The 17,377-nt window shown below is 42.3% G+C and overlaps 2 protein-coding genes across 2 annotated transcripts; one reads left to right on the plus strand and one right to left on the minus strand.

Annotated features, from left to right (window-relative positions):
* Window positions 1–1,761: 1,761 nt before the first annotated feature.
* On the plus strand, window positions 1,762–2,958 carry LOC120426002 (uncharacterized). The gene is made up of 2 exons (XM_039590668.1): window positions 1,762–1,912; window positions 1,971–2,958. Exons 1-2 carry the CDS (start codon window positions 1,864–1,866, stop codon window positions 2,909–2,911), a joined length of 990 nt encoding a protein of 329 aa, XP_039446602.1. The 5' UTR covers window positions 1,762–1,863; the 3' UTR covers window positions 2,912–2,958.
* Window positions 2,959–13,326: 10,368 nt separating this feature from the next.
* On the minus strand, window positions 13,327–14,711 carry LOC120426022 (formylglycine-generating enzyme). The gene is made up of 2 exons (XM_039590696.2): window positions 14,561–14,711; window positions 13,327–14,494 (listed from the first exon to the last, which is right to left on the minus strand). The coding sequence occupies exon 2, from the start codon at window positions 14,488–14,490 to the stop codon at window positions 13,477–13,479; it is 1,014 nt and encodes a 337-aa protein (XP_039446630.1). The 5' UTR covers window positions 14,491–14,494; window positions 14,561–14,711; the 3' UTR covers window positions 13,327–13,476.
* Window positions 14,712–17,377: the final 2,666 nt, after the last annotated feature.

Consider the following 17,377-nt stretch of genomic DNA (forward strand, 5'->3'; position numbering starts at 1 on the left):
TGTCTAAAAACAGCTGTTCTGGCTTTCTTGTCGAAAATTTACCAACACATTCAAACCACGAGGTATCATAGAAGTTGGTTTGTTTGACTCAAAAACATGCTTTTTTGTAAAGCCCCACAACGTGAGCCCCACAACGTCCCTAACAATGGGCTATGCCCTGTTCGTGGACTCGCTCTTAAGGTTTCCCAACAACATGGTTGAGCTCAACCGCCTCAAATTGTAGATTTAAATTAACATTATGATGATCTGTAAGTTCATTGGCCAAATAAAAATTTGCGGAAGACATTTCAGAGGATTTGAAAAAGACACCTGCTGGGAAGCTTTGCTTGAGACCTGATGCTAAACATATATTGTTGTTGGCGGCATTTTTGGTTTATTTTAATGAAAAGAATCAATATGAGCAGCTACAGGATTATTTTCCAAAAAATTAAATGAGACTTATTATATTTTGATTTGTGACCCTCTGAAATGTTATTCCCGAATCAGCGCCACCAAACATTTGGTGGCGGCTTCAGCAAGCTACGTCAGTATCACGGGCCTGTTCGCAACGACCTTATGCTCTTTTGAAAAAACAGGTATTACAACCCACAGAACCTTCCCACTCAAAACAAAGATGTCAACAATTTACGGGCCAAAGAAGAACAAACAAGGTTTTTCCCTTTTGCTAAAATAATATATAATAAAATTTATGTATAGAGCAAATCTATCCAGGTTTTTAAGCGAAGATGGCGTTCGAATGGTGAACGCCCGAAATGTCAAAATCGCGCAGTAGCACCAACATTAGAAAAAAAAAATGTGGCTGTCATGCCATGGCACACTTGTTCCGTAATGTTGGTACCACTGCGTGATTTTGACATTTCGGGCGTTCACCATTCGAACGCCATCTTCGCTTAAAAAACTCGATATACGAAAACAGCACGGCCAAAAACAAAAGTGTCGAAAATTGTTCAGAAGTTAGGTTGCCGGAGTCTCGAGTTATAATTGAAAATGTTTACAGTACTTTGTACGTGTATCAAACGCGTTCTGGATAAATTTCCTTCTGGCTAGTTGTCGCTTTACAGCAATTTTCTGGGTGTGTCAAGATAGCACGATCAGATCGAAACTTCTTTGATATGAAGAGTGACAATAATGCACGGAGTTTTTCCGGTTTTTGTTGAACATCTAAGGATTGAAATCGAATTTGCGGATCTGTGAAAGTTAAAAGGCAAACATTGAAAGCTGCACCAAATAGCGTCCTTAACTCACTTTGGCCCAAAATCGACGTGCGACAAGATAGCACGATCACAACGAGTTGAATGACGTAACACTTGGTATCAAAATGAAGTGTAGGTCATCGCTTAAACTTTAAAGTTTAAGTTAATTCATAGACCATACCCGCTGAGAAATTTAACACCCTGATCGGCCATCGTCAGCCCGTTTTTGAACAACCATCGGAATTATCGGGGCGTTACATTTCGCAGAGGGTAGACTTTCTAGCAGTCTTGTACATTTTTTAGTCGGAGCATCTTTTATCAGTTTAACCAGGGCTGAACTGTCGGACAGACCATCAAACTCGTCATTTTCGACAAGTTGAGAGATGATCAATGTTTTTGATGTAAATCTTTGATTTTAAATATTGATTTTGGAGTTGGGTTGTAGAGGGTTAAACGACTGCCTTTAAATTTCAAAATTGTATGCAAGTTGCATCAAGGATTGTAGGTTACAGGCTGTAACCTCTACTTCTTTGTGTGACCCCTCGTACTAATGTTGTTGTTTTTGCAGTGACAGCTGAATATTTTAAATCATAATAAACACATGTGTTGGAATTTTCTGAAGAGGAGCTCGAACACGCTGCGTTAGATCAATATTTAAAAATACCATAAAATGGTACAGAAAATCAAAGTAGAGAGACCGTCCACCGATGATGATACAGGTAAGAAAACTACAACAAACTACTTAGCTGGTAATTCATCAACCATCCAACTTTGCAGGCTCCGACAGCGACGTTCCGTCGACTCCTCTGGCCGCGTCCACCCAGCGATCACCGCTGAAAACCGAACGCCATCCTGATAGCAACAGCAGCAGTGGGTCGACCTCCGGCGACGACGACTCCGAAGACTACCAACCGGCCTCCCAGGAACGCATCGCCAGTCCCGTCGATCCGGAACGGTCCGGCGCCACAATGGACAGGTACTTTTCCAAATTTCCGTACGTCCGGCCAAGCAAGAAAAAGTACTGCGTCGATGTGGATCTGACCGACCCGGATGACGAGGTCTGGATTGTTCGCTGTCCGGCTTCGGTGGACGCGAAAAAGTTGCTGCTCGGCGCTAAATTTGAGGAATGTCGGTTTGGTCATGCTGGTAAAATTAAATCTATGCTCAAAGGTCAACCACCAATGGAGGGCTTCGCCGTTGAAAACACTAGCCGGAAGCCGGTTGTAGTTCTGTCCGGGAACGAATTCAAATCATTCATCCCCGTGGGAACAATTCAAATTCGCGACGTGCTCAAAAGCAACCCAGCCTCAATCAAAGAAGAAGGCGCTCCACTCCCAGAAGATGAAGACGATTCCGTTCCTTACCCGGAAAACCTTCGCGATCGCCATCCCCTCCTCGGACTAAACTACAAAACAGCCCTCAAACTGCCGAAAAAGGTCAAGAAATCCCTATCGTTGGCCCAGCAACGTGTCGAGGCGTGCTATCTGCAGCAGGAAGAAAAAGCGGTCAAAGAACCGAAAAGCAGCAGTTCACCGTCCAAGAAGAAGAGGAAACGCAAGGCCTCGGACCATTCCGGTGACGAAATGATCCCGGTGGAGCAGATCAAGCAAGAGGTCGATTTGGTGCCGTCGCCCGCGAGGAAAAAGGTCAAGAAGGAGAAGAAGGTTAAGGGGGAGCCGGCGGTAGAGGACGATTTGTCCTGGTTGCACAACATCTGAGCTTGTCAATGGGTTGAACTTTATCAATACAAAAGAAATTTATTGAATTTTGGTGTTTTGTTTTATGTCGTATTAGAAAGAAACTTTAAAATGTAGGTGATTAGTTTTTTTCAAAAAAAATTAAAAGTTTTGATCAATATCAAATTTAAAATGTTGGCGGGTAGAATAAGTTCCCAAGGTCAAGTACCTATAAAGCATAAAATTTACCTTCAAAAAAGCGCTTCCCTAACACGGATGTGGACATCAAGTACCTAGAATGCACCAAAGCAAGATAGTGTGGATTTCTATTAACTTAAGATTATCCAGCTGCAAATTATTAAGTTTCGGTCATTATCCTGCTTTGACAACGTGTTCTAAATTTTGGATTATAAAGAAAGTCATGAACGAAAAGCAGAGTATGATTATCACAGAAATAAATTTGATTGTGAGTGAATATATGCAAAATAGTATCTTAAAAGGAGTTTACCCGAAACAAACATTCCCACTCTCCCCAAAATACCTAAGTATGACGAGACTATCATTTTGATCTGGTCATCCTGGGATCTAACTGCAAGCTCACGTACTTAAAACAACACTCAGTTTCGAGAGGCTTATTGTGCTTTTTTTCCCCGGGCAGAACGAGAATGTTTGACCTCGTCGGATGCCTGTAACCAGCCGGTTCTGCCAAGTAGGCCGTCTATGCGTTTTTTTTTTTTTTGTCGAAGAACTTCGTCTTAGGGCTCTATACAGGGTAGCAATCCAAAATTTCGCGAAGCGAAATGAAACCGAAAAATGAAACGCCTTCCCCAAGCAGAGGGGAAAATCACAGAAGCAGCGCGGCCGACGGTTTTGATATAAATATAAACGGCACCCCCTCCACCGCATTAGTTTAGTCGGTGGTCTACCACCGAAGCGAGAGGAGCTCAGCTCTTCTCGCGAGCGCCAGCCTTCTCTCTTCCCTACAAAACCACGGGAAATTTGAAGGCTGGCTTCAGTCGGTGGTCTGCCACCGAAGCGAGAGGAGCTCAGCTCCTCTCGCAAGCGCCACTAGGTGGCGTCTTCAGGAACTAGCCTTCCCGCTTCCCTACAAAACCATGGGAAATCGGAAGGTTGGCTTCAGTCGGTGGTCTACCACCGAAGCGAGAGGAGCTCAGCTCCTCTCGCAAGCGCTTGGCAGTAATGGCCACCACCTGGAGTGGCCGGAGGCCCCGGGGATGTTCCGATAAGGGGACATTTGGGGAACCATAAAAGTTGGGGGAATATGGGTATCAAACTTAAGGGATTTTGATACTGGACATAAAATTAGACAATTTGGCAGTAGTGGCCGCAACCAAGAATGGCCGGGGATGTTCCTATAAGGGGACATTTGCGGAACCATAAAAGTTGGGGCAATATGGGTATCAAACAATAAGGATTTTGATACTGGACATGAAATTTTACATTTTGGCAGTAGTGGCCACCACCTGGAGTGGCCGGAGGCCCCGGGGATGTTCCGATAAGGGGACATTTGCGGAACCATAAGAGTTGGGGCAATATGGGTATCAAACTTTAGGGTTTTTGATATTGGACATGAAATTTGACATTTCGGCAGTAGTGGCCACGACCTGGAGTGGCCGGAGGCCCCGGGGGTGTTCCGATAGGGGGACATTTGCGGAACCATAAAAGTTGGGGGAATATGGGTATCAAACTTAAGGGATTTTGATACTGGACATGAAATTAGACAATTTGGCAGTAGTGGCCGCAACCAAGAATGGCCGGAGGCCCCGGGGATGTTCCTATAAGGGGACATTTGCGGAACCATAAAAGTTGGGGCAATATGGGTATCAAACAATAAGGATTTTGATACTGGACATGAAATTTTACATTTTGGCAGTAGTGGCCACTACCTGGAGTGGCCGGAGGCCCCGGGGATGTTCCTATAAGGGGACATTTGCGGAACCATAAAAGTTGGGGCAATATGGGTATCAAACAATAAGGATTTTGATACTGGACATTAAATTTTACATTTTGACAGTAGTGGCCACTACCTGGAGTGGCCGGAGGCCCCGGGGATGTTCCGATAAGGGGACATTTGGGGAACCATAAGAGTTGGGGCAATATGGGTATCAAACTTTAGGGTTTTTGATACTGGACATGAAATTTTACATTTCGGCAGTAGTGGCCACCACCTGGAGTGGCCGGAGGCCCGGGGGTGTTCCGATAGGGGGACATTTGCGGAACCATAAAATTTGGGGGAATATGGGTATCAAACTTTAGCGTTTTTGATACTGGACATGAAATTTGACATTTCGGCAATAGTGGCCACCACCTGGAGTGGCTGGAGGCCCCGGGGGTGTTCCGATAGGGAGACATTTGCGGAACCATAAAATTTGGGGGAATATGGGTATCAAACTTAAGGGATTTGGATACTGGACATGAAATTTGACATTTTGGCAGTAGTGGCCATAACCGGGCGTGGCTGGAGGCCCCTGGGATGTTCCGATAAGGGGACATTTGCGGAACCATAAGAGTTGGGGCAATATGGGTATCAAACTTAAGGGATTTGGATACTGGACATGAAATTTGACATTTCGGCAGTAGTGGCCACCACCTGGAGTGGCCGGAGGCCTCAGGGGTGTTCCGATAGGGGGACATTTGCGGAACCATAAAATTTGGGGGAATATGGGTATCAAACTTTAGGGATTTTGATATTGGACATGAAATTTGACATTTTGGCAGTAGTGGCCATAACCGGGAGTGGCCGGAGGCCCCTGGGATGTTCCGATAAGGGGACATTTGCGGAACCATAAGAGTTGGGGCAATATGGGTATCAAACTTAAGGGATTTGGATACTGGACATGAAATTTGACATTTCGGCAATAGTGGCCACCACCTGGAGTGGCCGGAGGCCCCGGGGGTGTTCCGATAGGGGGACATTTGCGGAACCATAAAAGTTGGGGGAATATGGGTATCAAACAATAAGGATTGCTGAGGACATGCAATTTGACATTTTGACAGTAGTGGCCACCACCTGGAGTGGCCGGAGGCCCCGGGGATGTTCCGATAAGGGGACATTTGCGGAACCATAAGAGTTGGGGCAATATAAGTATCAAACTTCAGGGTTTTTGATACTGGACATGAAATTTGAAATTGGCGGAACCATAAGAGTTGGGGCAATAAAGGTATCAAAATGTAGCTGCTCTTCTGTGATGTTGCTGCACGGTTACGCAAAACGGAAATGAAATTAAATCCAGCCTCGGAATCAGAATCACCTCGAAATTTACGAGCGATTACATATGTGTGTGTGAGTGTAAGCGCGTGCAGTCCAAAAATCTCAGCCTGCTGCGCTGCCAAATTGTTGGCCGATGCGCCAAACGCAAAACAAGAATCACCGTGTTGGTGTCGTTTCGTCCGAATCCAGATGAATACAACCACATCAGCAGATTTACCCTTCGATACGAAAGCAAATACGTGTGTATGTACGAGGGCGCGCGCAGTGACAAAAATCTGCGCCTACTGCGTTGCCCAGCCGTTGTCAAAAATCCACTCCCACAGCACAAAAACAACAAACATGAAAAATGCAATGCTCATAAAGAAGAACTGAAAATTCGCAGCAAACTGCGTGGCAAAATTATTGAAATCAAGATTTTAGCAAAAATTACTCTTTCAACCTAGCTTTCAACAGTCGTTAGCCCTGAACAGGGTTGATTAAAATTCTTGAATTTTCGCTGGACGTTTCCTGACTGTCAGCAGCTGGACCAAAAATCGTTTTTTCGCCCGAATGCGGATCATGAACCAACGCCGTGTAGGCGTCGTTCCGCTCGAATCCGGATCAGGAACATTTGTGTTGACCACACGATGTGGCCAAGCCAAGCCAGTGGTTAAGTCCTTCTCGTCGTTGTTCGCTGCTCGAGTTGTGAAATCTTAATGAAATTGAACACAAAATTTCGCGATGCGAAATCGTTACGTGACGAATTCTCCTCTTTGCGAATTTCCCCTCTTTTCGGTGCACGCTGGTTGGTTGAATAAACGTTTCCCAATCACTCAATCAGGAGACGTGAGATTGATGTATCTAAAATCACCCCCACTTCAGCTCATAATTTTTGGATCGTCGTCGAGGCCACATCAGCTGCAGCAGAAGAGGGCGCAGAAGGCGAAAATTTCCCTAGGCAGCCCAACGGACAAACAACGAAGAACAACCGCTGCACCGCAGGAGAAGCAAACCACAGGCCAAGGTTCCGAAAAGAGAGGAAACCGGCCAAGCCCGCGGCCCGTCCGCTGGTTGACGAAACGAATCTGGCCGCCATCACCCTGAAGGATCGGAACTTCGGAACGAATCGCCACTGCAGACCATCGGGAAAGAAGAAGAGCAGCTCCTCCACCATCGCAAGTGTAACGGACAAGAAGCAAAAGCCCCGCCGCAAGTAGCACTTAGGAACGTGGTGCTGATGCAGGTTGACCCAGACCAAAGCTATGGACATCTTCCTCAACGTTGACCGGAGAAGCGGCCCGAATGAAGCACTAAACAAACGGCCCTTTTCAGGGCCACCAAATATCTCACGAAAGAGTTGTTCCTTCAAAATTTCCCTCTAAGAATGTTCCCTAAAAATTTAAAAAAAGATCGAATAAAAATCATTTCACCACAGAGTTAGCATAAAACCACTGTTTCTGTGTGGTAGAATGTCATACGCGCTTGTGTGTGTGTGTGTGTGTGTGTGTGTGTGTGTGTGTGTGTGTGTGTGTGTGTGTGTGAGCACGGAGAGGGAAAAATCGCCTGCTGCAAAAATGCACAAGTCAGGTATTCCCGGTTTGGTTGACTCGTCCGACTGGGAACTGCGGCCTAGCTCGAGACTACCGTGTCTGTTTCTCGCCTTCACCTTTCCTCATTTGCTGACGCGTCGTCCCTTCCTCGTTGAAAGTCGAGAGTGAAATAATTGCGAAAATGACAAATCGACCTATATTTATAGATTTTTGTTTTGGCATTTCGAGGAACGTTATTTCAAACGGTAAAATCTTTATCCAGACACATTGGAATTACATAATTTTTGGACCATTCGATACGGAAAACCTTCAGCAATTTTCTATAAAATTTTCAGTATTGGCAGAATAGCTTTTGAGGGGAAAACCGCCGCAGCAGAACTGGTCGTCGACGATCGTGAAAATAGGGGAAGTAATAGCGAAGTAGAAGTATAAAAATGCGTTCTACCCTTTCCACTCCACTTAGTTGCCACCGAGATGCTGAACAAGTCGGGTCGGCTCATAATATCTGAGCCGCAGACGGGTGAAGCAACAGCAGCAGGGAGAGAGAGAGCCCTAGCAACGCAAATTCTCTCTTCCGGAGAAGGATTTCTTCTGAAAAATTACCTTTATTTTCTAGAGAGAGATAGAGAGAGAGAGAGAGAGAGAGAGAGAGAGAGAGAGAGAGAGAGAGAGAATCGGAGAGCAGCACCGAAGAGGGAAAATTGTGTGCGAATGCCGTAGGTTGGCAGATTCAAGAAAATTGCCAAATGCGCGTTCACACACACATACACACACACTCCCGTTTCATGGTACACGCTGATTGGGTTCGATGCGTCGAGTTTCCCTTCCACGGATGTTCGATTGATGTATCTAAATTCGTCACCTGAAAAGGCCATCAAAGACTGCGACCAACTACAGATACACCCGGGGACGAGCAAAACCGCCAGCGGAGGCAACTTTTAGGCAGTGGAGTAAAATCGCTTAACCTAGTAGACTGTGTTGTAGCCCTATGGGTTAGTACAACGAATCTACTACGAGCTCGTGTAATTGGTCACGGCCCCGGGATGCACAGCCGGGTCAGAAGAAATCTAGGTGGCGAATGCCGTAGGAAGGCAGAGAGAACGCTGTAGAAATGTCAAAACGAGAAAAAAGTCTTGTAATGTGTGGGAATAAATCGTTTAATGTGATTCAAATTTGTTGTGACGCAAAGAAAATCTTTCACACATGGTTCAGACTGGCTCTTTGTAATGAACTGGAGTCCTGATAATGGCTTTTTATTATTTCAAAATATTTCTAAAAAATTGTTCAATGCCAAAAGTTTAAAAGGTAATTGATGAAATGATTTTAAATCAACTGGCACGAAAATCTTGACATTACGATTAGCTGTGAAGCGTTTCAAAACTTTAGACGTTATCCAATGTCAAAATACCATAAGATCTTAGAGCAGAAATAAATAGATCTTAAGAAATAACCGTTTCGTGATTGATTTTGTGGCCAAGAAACGCAAATAATAAAACTATAAAAAAATTCATTTAATTTTGTGTCCGAAGTTCTTCGTCATGATGGTTATGCCTGTAGCATTACCACTGCACCTTTTTTTTTTTTTTTTTTTTTGGTACTTGTAGTATCTTGGGTTTCCGCATCGAATTCTCTTAACTGTTTGTTAGAACTGGGTTCATTTTTAACCTTGCCAGCTATCTTCGATGAGGTCAAGGATCAGGTAGTTTCATAGCATTCCAAATCCACTGTTTATTTGAATTATTTTCATTTGAGAAGTTTTGTTGTTCATTGATTTGAACCGCCAAGTACTTTACCGATTTACCAAGATTAACCTTTCGCAGCTCTTTTGTCAAGATGTTTTTATTTTTTCTTGAGATCGACGTTATCTTCCGAAACCTTTTGATACATATCCTTTATCGATAAGATCATCCCTGTCGCTATGCCTGCATAGACCGCATACTTTTGGTACGTTCGTTTGAACAGCCGGTGTGGCACTGAGTGCCGCACTCGTCGGTGCCAGTTTTGGTTAAATCGAACTTTTTTTTTTTTTTTGAAATTAAATATGTCTTTATTGAATATTCCTATAATAATTACATTTCTTTTACATGCTAAGTGGTATGACCAAATGCTCTTCATCTTTGTTGTATTTTTCGTTTTATTATTAACTGATCACATTTATTTTATTTACTTCAAATTGTTTTACATTATTGCATTGAATCGAATACATTTGGGTAAAAAAGAAAAAAAAATCACTTTAACAACTAATCCTAACTTAAAACTAAAAAAAAATAAAAAATTCATTGAAATACTCAAAATCACGAGAACGAGTAAACTACGAACTGTATTTTAAGATGAATGCTCCAAGAGTTCTTACTTGTTCCTGGCGAGTTTTGCACCCACGCAGTGTTGTTGTCATCTCGATGAAAATGTTCAGAAGTTCTTGTGGTGAAAACAGGTCACTACTGCCTTCGCCCGTTGATGCTGGTTGGTTTTCCCTCGGTTGCTGACTGAAGCCTGGAGGTGTTGTATGCTCTGCAACTCTTTGCCGCTGATTCAACGGCAATGGCTGCAGATTTGGAACCACTCGAACAGATCCTGCTCCTGGTGACGCCAAAGCAGGAAAATCCACGTCCGTGTATGCTGGTGGTGTTTTGCGACGATTTGGTTGGTGCCTCGTCGTCGCTTGCTGCCGAATTTTTACAAACTCAGCTCGTTTTGGGCAGCTCCGATTCTTGGTCGAATGGTCGCCGCCGCAATTGAAGCATTTGGCTTCAATGTTCTCGTTGATTGTTTCGCAAGCTTGAGTTTTGTGCTCACCTCCGCAGGTTGCACAACGACTCTTGATGAAACAGTTCCTTCCACCGTGTGTCACGTCACGGTGCACTGGACGATAACGTTCCCAAGTCACGATGATGTTGAAAATTGCCCGAACTGCTTTCAGCTCAGACGGCGTTGTCGATCCTCTCTCGAGATGAACCAGTTACAGTTGATCACGATACTTGATGTCCTTGTTGTGTCTCGTCATCTTGAAGACTTCGATCACGTTCAACTTAAGAGTTTTGAGCTCTTCTTTCAGCACACTTACATCCATGTCGTACAGGCCACGGAGGACCTGTTTCATGGGGCGTTTACCTGGATCGTCATGGCTGTAGTATTCAATCTTTGTGTTGTTCAGGAAATCCCGAACGTAGTTGTAATCCTTTCTGGTAGGTAGCAGAATTTTGAGTCCATCAGCACACAAGCGAATGGAAGCTCGTAAAGCACCAGATTTGATAAACCCGGCCAGCCACTTTCGCACCGAATCCGATGACGATGTTTTCACAAAAATGGGTGGCAACTTTTCCCGTCGTTCAAATTCTTCCTTCTCGCTCACGTCCACAGGGAGGGTAGCGAACTGGTTTCCAGACAACTTTTGAGCGTCCTTGCTCAAACTGCCTGGCTTTGCAGGTAGCGCTTCGGCATTCTTTAGCTTCTTCAAATCTGCCGATCCTGCTGGTGAGGACCGCCTCTTTTTCTTGCCGTGAGGCATTTTTGCACTTTTTAAGCACTTTTTTGGTTTGTGAGGGACGCACGTCTGACTCGCTTCTCTGCTGATCGCAGACTCCTTAAATCGAACGTCATTTGTCAGTGTGCGTGAAACTCGCATGAAACTGAAAAATATCGAGTGCGGCACTAGAGTTTCAGTTCCAACATGGCGGTGAAACTCGTGCGGAACTAGCGCGAGTTTCGTACCATTTCTCTATCTTTCAACCAACGAGGATCTCGTACTGCTGAGCAATCAGGCCTTCGATGACAACTCATTGGTCGCGGTCAGCTGATTTTGGGTATTTTATTTTTTTGTGTTTTTTTTTTATTTGGCTGAAACTTTTAGGGTGTCTTTTCTATGACCATAAATTTTGGCAGCTGTCCATACAAATTAGTAAGTATATGTTCGAAAATTTGTATCTTTAGGAAGAATTTTCGGATGGATTTGGTATCTGGTTGCAGGTGGATGGTAAATTTTTAGTTTATACCCCGTTCGTTTGACAAAGTTAAACTTAAAAGTGATGAACTGTCACTATTTAAACAGCGCTCACTCACACTATCAAAACAAATGTTGGTACCGTAAACTGGGGTCAATCGGGACACATGGGGCGAATTGGGACAGCAGTTTTAACCATGTTGGAGCACAATATTTTGATTTTTCTGGTTGGTTTTGGTTAGAACAGACTCAGGTCAACAAAATGTGTACATCCATTTCCAAATTTAAAAGCTTTAAGTGCTCTAGAAACTGCTGTCCCTATTCAGACTGTAGTCCCGATTCACCCCAGATTACGGTAGAGTGTGAACTCCGTGTGAAGAGGGTTTCAAACTAAAAATGGACCCCGATGGTTTGACACCAATTGATGTCAAACCATCGGGGTTTCAGTGTATTCAGACAAAATATAAACGGAAAATATGCTGATTTTTAATTTGTTTTTTAGCAAAAAATCAATATGTCAAACCCAGTATTCTTTTCTTTTTTTTATTGTAAGAGAAAAACACCCGCAGCATTCGAGCCATACGTTGACGGCGATTTTTTTTTCAGATTACGCTTTATGAAAAAAAAAACAGTTTTTGCTGTAAAATCAAATTTGCAATCGAAAAGTACTTTTAAAAAATCACTGTTCTAAGATATATCCACTTGAAGTTTGTTTTTTACTTTAAAACTAGTTTCCCAACCTTTAAAAATAGTCTTTTTCGTAAAATATGTCGTCCAAAAGTTCTGAAAATTTCCAAAAAACGTTGAAGATGGACTTATGATTGCTGAGATACAACAGATAAAAGAAAAAGGAACAAGCAAATTAGAGTAGAGCGGGGCAAAGGTACGCACCTAGTGACAATCATTCTGTCACCGGTGACCATTCAAATGGAGTTGGTTTTTTACCCCAAATAAAGATAAATTTTAGGTAAACTGACTTATTTAAACAAAGCTGCTCTTATATTACTAAAGTTTCATTCTTTTGGTCCGATTTTAACAATAATTCTATTTTTCTGTGATTTTGAATCAATACTATCAGAAATAAAAATTATTTCAATGTGTTTGATATTTTTTCATAGAAAAATAAATGGAAATTTTGCGTACATTTGACCCGCAATATTTTTTTGGAAGGCACTTAATAAAAAATAAGAAAAAGAGGCATTTCAAAAATGATTAGCAAGCTAATTGGATAGACTAAACACTAGTTAAAAGATTTCAATGATTTCATGAACCTGATGTTTTGTAAAGCTTTTTTTGTAAACTTCAAATATTAGATCAAAATGGCCAAAAAGTGACTTTTGTCCGTAGCTTACACAAAGTTCAATTTTTCACTTAACTTTTGTAAACACATAAAATTGACCCCAAAACAAATCGAAACCCCGAAAATGAGCTTGTAGGTTTAAATTAAGTAACAAAATGGCTAGTGCGTACTTTTATAACGCTCTACTATTCTAAGGTTTTTTAAGTCGCACCAAAATAGCAACTTATGGTAAAATTTTCAATGTTATCAAATGAAACATTTGTTAAATTTTCTTATCTGTACAAAAAAAATATTTCTAAAAATTTTGAAGTCAAGCCCAAAATTTCAAAATATTTGAGTATTTGGTCCTTTTGAAATTTAAGTATTTATTCCATTTAAAACTCCTTTCGCAACGTCCTTCTTTCTTGTAAAATTTAATCTAGGTTATCAGGGATTTCTCAAGCATTTTATACAATATTATTTAATTATTTGGAATATATTCGTATTTGAGTTTTGACGAGCTACGAATAGCAGAATAAGAGAGAACTTGTGTACTTATCTAGAGATTTCCCCAGGTTATGTATAAAAACATAAAAATACTTTACCGGTACAGAATCACCCTCGAATCTACTCCGGATCCGCCGCGCACCGGAAGCCAAGATTCCCTGCCGAACTATCCTCGGTGTTCTGCGACCGCGCCGCACACCGATACCGGTAGCAGTACGACTCGTGACAGAGGTACGAACCTCCCTTCTTCACCCTGTTCGGCGGACTTACCTTTTCCTCCTCGTCCCACCGATCCGCCGTCCACTCCCACACGTTCCCGACCATGCTGTGCAGCCCGAAGGTGTTCTGCGGGAACCGATCCACCGGACAGGTGCCCTTGCAGTCGTCTTCCGCTAGGTCAGCTTCGGGGAACTCTCCCTGCCAGATGTTCATGTAATGTTTGTCGTTTGGCATCAGCTTGTTGCCCCACGGAAACAATTTCTGCTTGCGACCTCCGCGACACGCCACTTCCCACTCCGCCTCCGTGGGAAGTCTCTTCCCAGCCCAGTCACAGTACGCCACGGCATCGTTCCAGGACACGTGCACAACCGGATGGTCCAGCCTATCTTCAATGTCCCGAGACGGATCGCCTTCCGGGTGGCGCCAGCTAGCTCCGGTCACCTTGTACCACCAGGGAGCGGCCGCCACCCTTAAATCGTGGAACTTCTTCCTCACCTCCTCATCCAAGAACCCATGAAACACGAAACTGTCCCCGAACCGCTCGGCTTCACTTTCGTACGAGGTCGCCTCGACAAACTCCCGAAAGTCCCCGTTCGAAACCTCGTACTTGTCCATATAGAACGCGTTTATCGCCACCTTCCGCTCATGCTCTCGATCTTCGGGGAAAATTGGTTCCCGCGTTCCGATGACGTACTTTCCACCCGGAATCAAACTCATGGCGTCAAACTTTTCCGAGTGTTGGATCAGATCCACCAACCGTTCGCCGTACTGTTTCTTGGTGAGTTTTGGGAAAATGACCTGCTCCGTGGGTTGTTTCTCGCTTTCGACGGGGGAGCGTTTTGCCTTGTTGCATCCGCAGTCCGGAACGACCGGGTCGGCGAAGGCGAATAGCGGAATTAGCCAGAGGAAATTCATCTTACTTAAAATGAAAATCAGAACTAAGTCACTTGTTTGAAAAAGGTGGCACTTTTTTAAACAAAATTACCACAATTATTTTCCAAAGGACGCGTGCCGTTTATGGGATGGCATGGGATTTAACATAAATCTCAATGCAAATAACTGGATACCAGACTGTGATAAGAAATGACAACAAACCTTAATCTGCAAGCGTTAACAAACTGATAAGAAAAAGAAACGGGGGGTCCACCGAACCACGTAACCTTTACGTGCAGGCAAACTGTGTGTTATGCGCAGACTTTTAAAACCTGATACAGATTATGTAAGGACCAGAAAACAACAAAAATGCAAAAAAAAAAAAACGTCAGACAAACTGTCGGCTTTCGGTCCGTCGGGCGATTTTCGGACCGTTGTCGGCCCTGTCCGTCTATCAGGGTTAACTTAAGTTAAATTTACTGAAGATTTCGAACTTGAATTTGTCAGTGAAAGGAAACACATGCATTCGAGCAGTTTTTGTTTTTTTTTCTACAATGTATTCCGCATGAGAGAACTGTTATTTCTACCACTCGAATCAGGGGCTTCATTGTTTCTGGTACTCAAATATAATTAAAACATGAAAATCATGAAAATGGGACATAAGGGTGTAATATGGTTGCATGGAAAAAAATAAAGTTGTCAAAATTTTGTGAGCACAGCACTTTTTCGGTTCCTTTTTGGGGTCCTAAATAGCTCCCCAATGTTTGGGAACGATTGGTTTAGTCCTCACTTTGCGCAAAGCGATTCAATTTTCTATCGAGAAATTAAAAAGAGAGATGTGAGCCGGTAACATGGAGTGAAACTTTCCCAGCTGTCACAAAAGCTTGAAAGAAAGTTTAACTCCATGTTGCACTTGCGAAGAGAGTATGGTGCTAGCTTGCCCCTAAAAAATGACACGGCGTCCTCAAATCTAGTCTAAAACGTGTTTTGCTCTGAAATCACGTTTTAGACCAGTTTTGAACACGCTGTATCTTTTTTTAGGGTCAGGGTAGCAACATACTCTCTTCGGCAAAAGTGTAGAGCACCTTCCAGAGCATCCGAAAATGAATCCGGTTTTATTACAGCGTGAAACGTGAATTTTATAAAAATCAAAATAAAAAAAAAAAAAATTTCCCACACAAATTCCCAAAGAAAATTGATTCGCTTTGCGCAAAGTGAGGACTAAAGAAATCGTTCCCAAACTTTGGGGAGTTATTTAGGACCCCAAAAGGAACCGAAAAACTGCTGTATTGATCGATTTTGATATTTCACTCTAATGGGACATAGCAAAAAAATAGATTATGAAGCTGGAAAGACCACGGTCAAGAAAAGTAGCTCAATACTATTTTTTTTCGTGAAATAGAACCTATCCTGCTAATTAAGCGGACTGGTGGCTTAATGGTTGCGGCTTCTTTCTTACAAGCCGAAGGTTCAGTGATCAAATCCCGGTCGGTACCCTCGAAATGTGGATTTAGGAATCCAAACTTTGAATATGAACAAAAATAATAATGAACTCACAAAACTCTAAAATTCAAAGATTCTTATTTTTCAAAATCTAAAAATTATACAATTATTAAAATAAAAATTCAGATTTTTTTTTTAAATTTTACTTTTCTAAATTCTTGAACCCTTAAACCCATAGATTTAAAACTCTGAAATTAAAAAATATTAAACTGTAAAATTCTAAAATTCGATGATTCTAAAATTCCAAAATTTTGCAATGGATCATCGGATTCGAGTGGTAGAAATGACAGTTCTCCAATAAGAGACCATTCATAAACCACGTGGATAACTTAGGGGGGGGGGGGGGTCAGCGATTGTCCACGCCCCATACAAAAAAAATGTTTTGTATGGAAATTGTCCACGAGGGGGGGGAAGGGGGGGTTCTAAGATTCCAAAAAAGTGTCCACGTGGTTTATGGATGGTCCCTAAGGAATACATTGTAGAAAAAAGCATGAACTGCTTCAATGGAAGTGCTCCATTCTGTTATTTTAAAATCCAAAAATTTAGAAATTATTATATTTAATCATTCTTAAATTCTCAAATTCTTAAACATTAAAACAGAATTCTGAAATAAAAAAAATCTTAAATTCTAAAATTGTTGAATACTAATTTCTTAAATTCTTATAGTGTAATTCTCCGCCAACTCACACAGCAGGTTCCCCGACCCCTCTTCGATTTGCGTGAAACTTTGTCCTAAAGGGTAACTTTTGTCCCTGATCACGAATCCGAGGTCCGTTTTTTGATACCTCGCGATGGAGGGGCGGTACGACCCCTTCAATGTTTGAACATGCGAAAAAGAGGTGTTTTTCAATAATTTCAGGCTGCAAACGGTGATGAGATAGAAATTTGGTGTCAAAAAGACTTTTATGTAAAATTATACGCCCTATTTGATGTCGTACTCAGAATTCCGGAGAAACGTATTTTTCAACGAAAAAGACACTAAAAAAGTTTTTAAAACTCTGCCATTTTCCGTTACTCGACTGTAAATTTTTTTGGAACATGTCATTTTATGGGAAATTTAATGTACTTTTCGAATCAACATTGACCCAGAAGGGTCATTTTTTCATTTAGAACAAAATTTTTCATTTTAAAATTTCGTGTTTTTTCTAACTTTGCAGGGTTATTTTTTAGAGTGTTAAAATGTTCTACAATGTTGTAGAGCAGACAATTACAAAAATTTTGATATATAAACATAAGGGGTTTGCTTATAAACATCACGAGTTATCGCGATTTTACGAAAAAATGTTTTTAAAAAGTTACTTTTTGCGTTTTTCTTTGTTTCGTCGTCCGTGTCTAACGCGGGTGACGATGAACGGCCATGATCAACGACGACCAACTTTTTCAAAACTTTTTTTTCGTAAAATCGTGATAACTCGTGATGTTTATT

Source organism: Culex pipiens, chromosome 1 (genome assembly GCF_016801865.2).
Source record: "Culex pipiens pallens isolate TS chromosome 1, TS_CPP_V2, whole genome shotgun sequence".
In the NCBI taxonomy this organism is placed as follows: domain Eukaryota; kingdom Metazoa; phylum Arthropoda; class Insecta; order Diptera; family Culicidae; genus Culex; species Culex pipiens.

Excerpts from the sequence above, each read along its gene's own strand:
- LOC120426022 (XM_039590696.2), bottom strand. The coding sequence starts at position 14,490 with ATGAATTTCCTCTGGCTAATTCCGCTATTCGCCTTCGCCGACCCGGTC.
- LOC120426002 (XM_039590668.1), top strand. The coding sequence starts at position 1,864 with ATGGTACAGAAAATCAAAGTAGAGAGACCGTCCACCGATGATGATACA. Across the intron at positions 1,913-1,970 it reads GTCCACCGATGATGATACAG|GCTCCGACAGCGACGTTCCG; the intron begins GTAAGAAAACTA and ends CCAACTTTGCAG.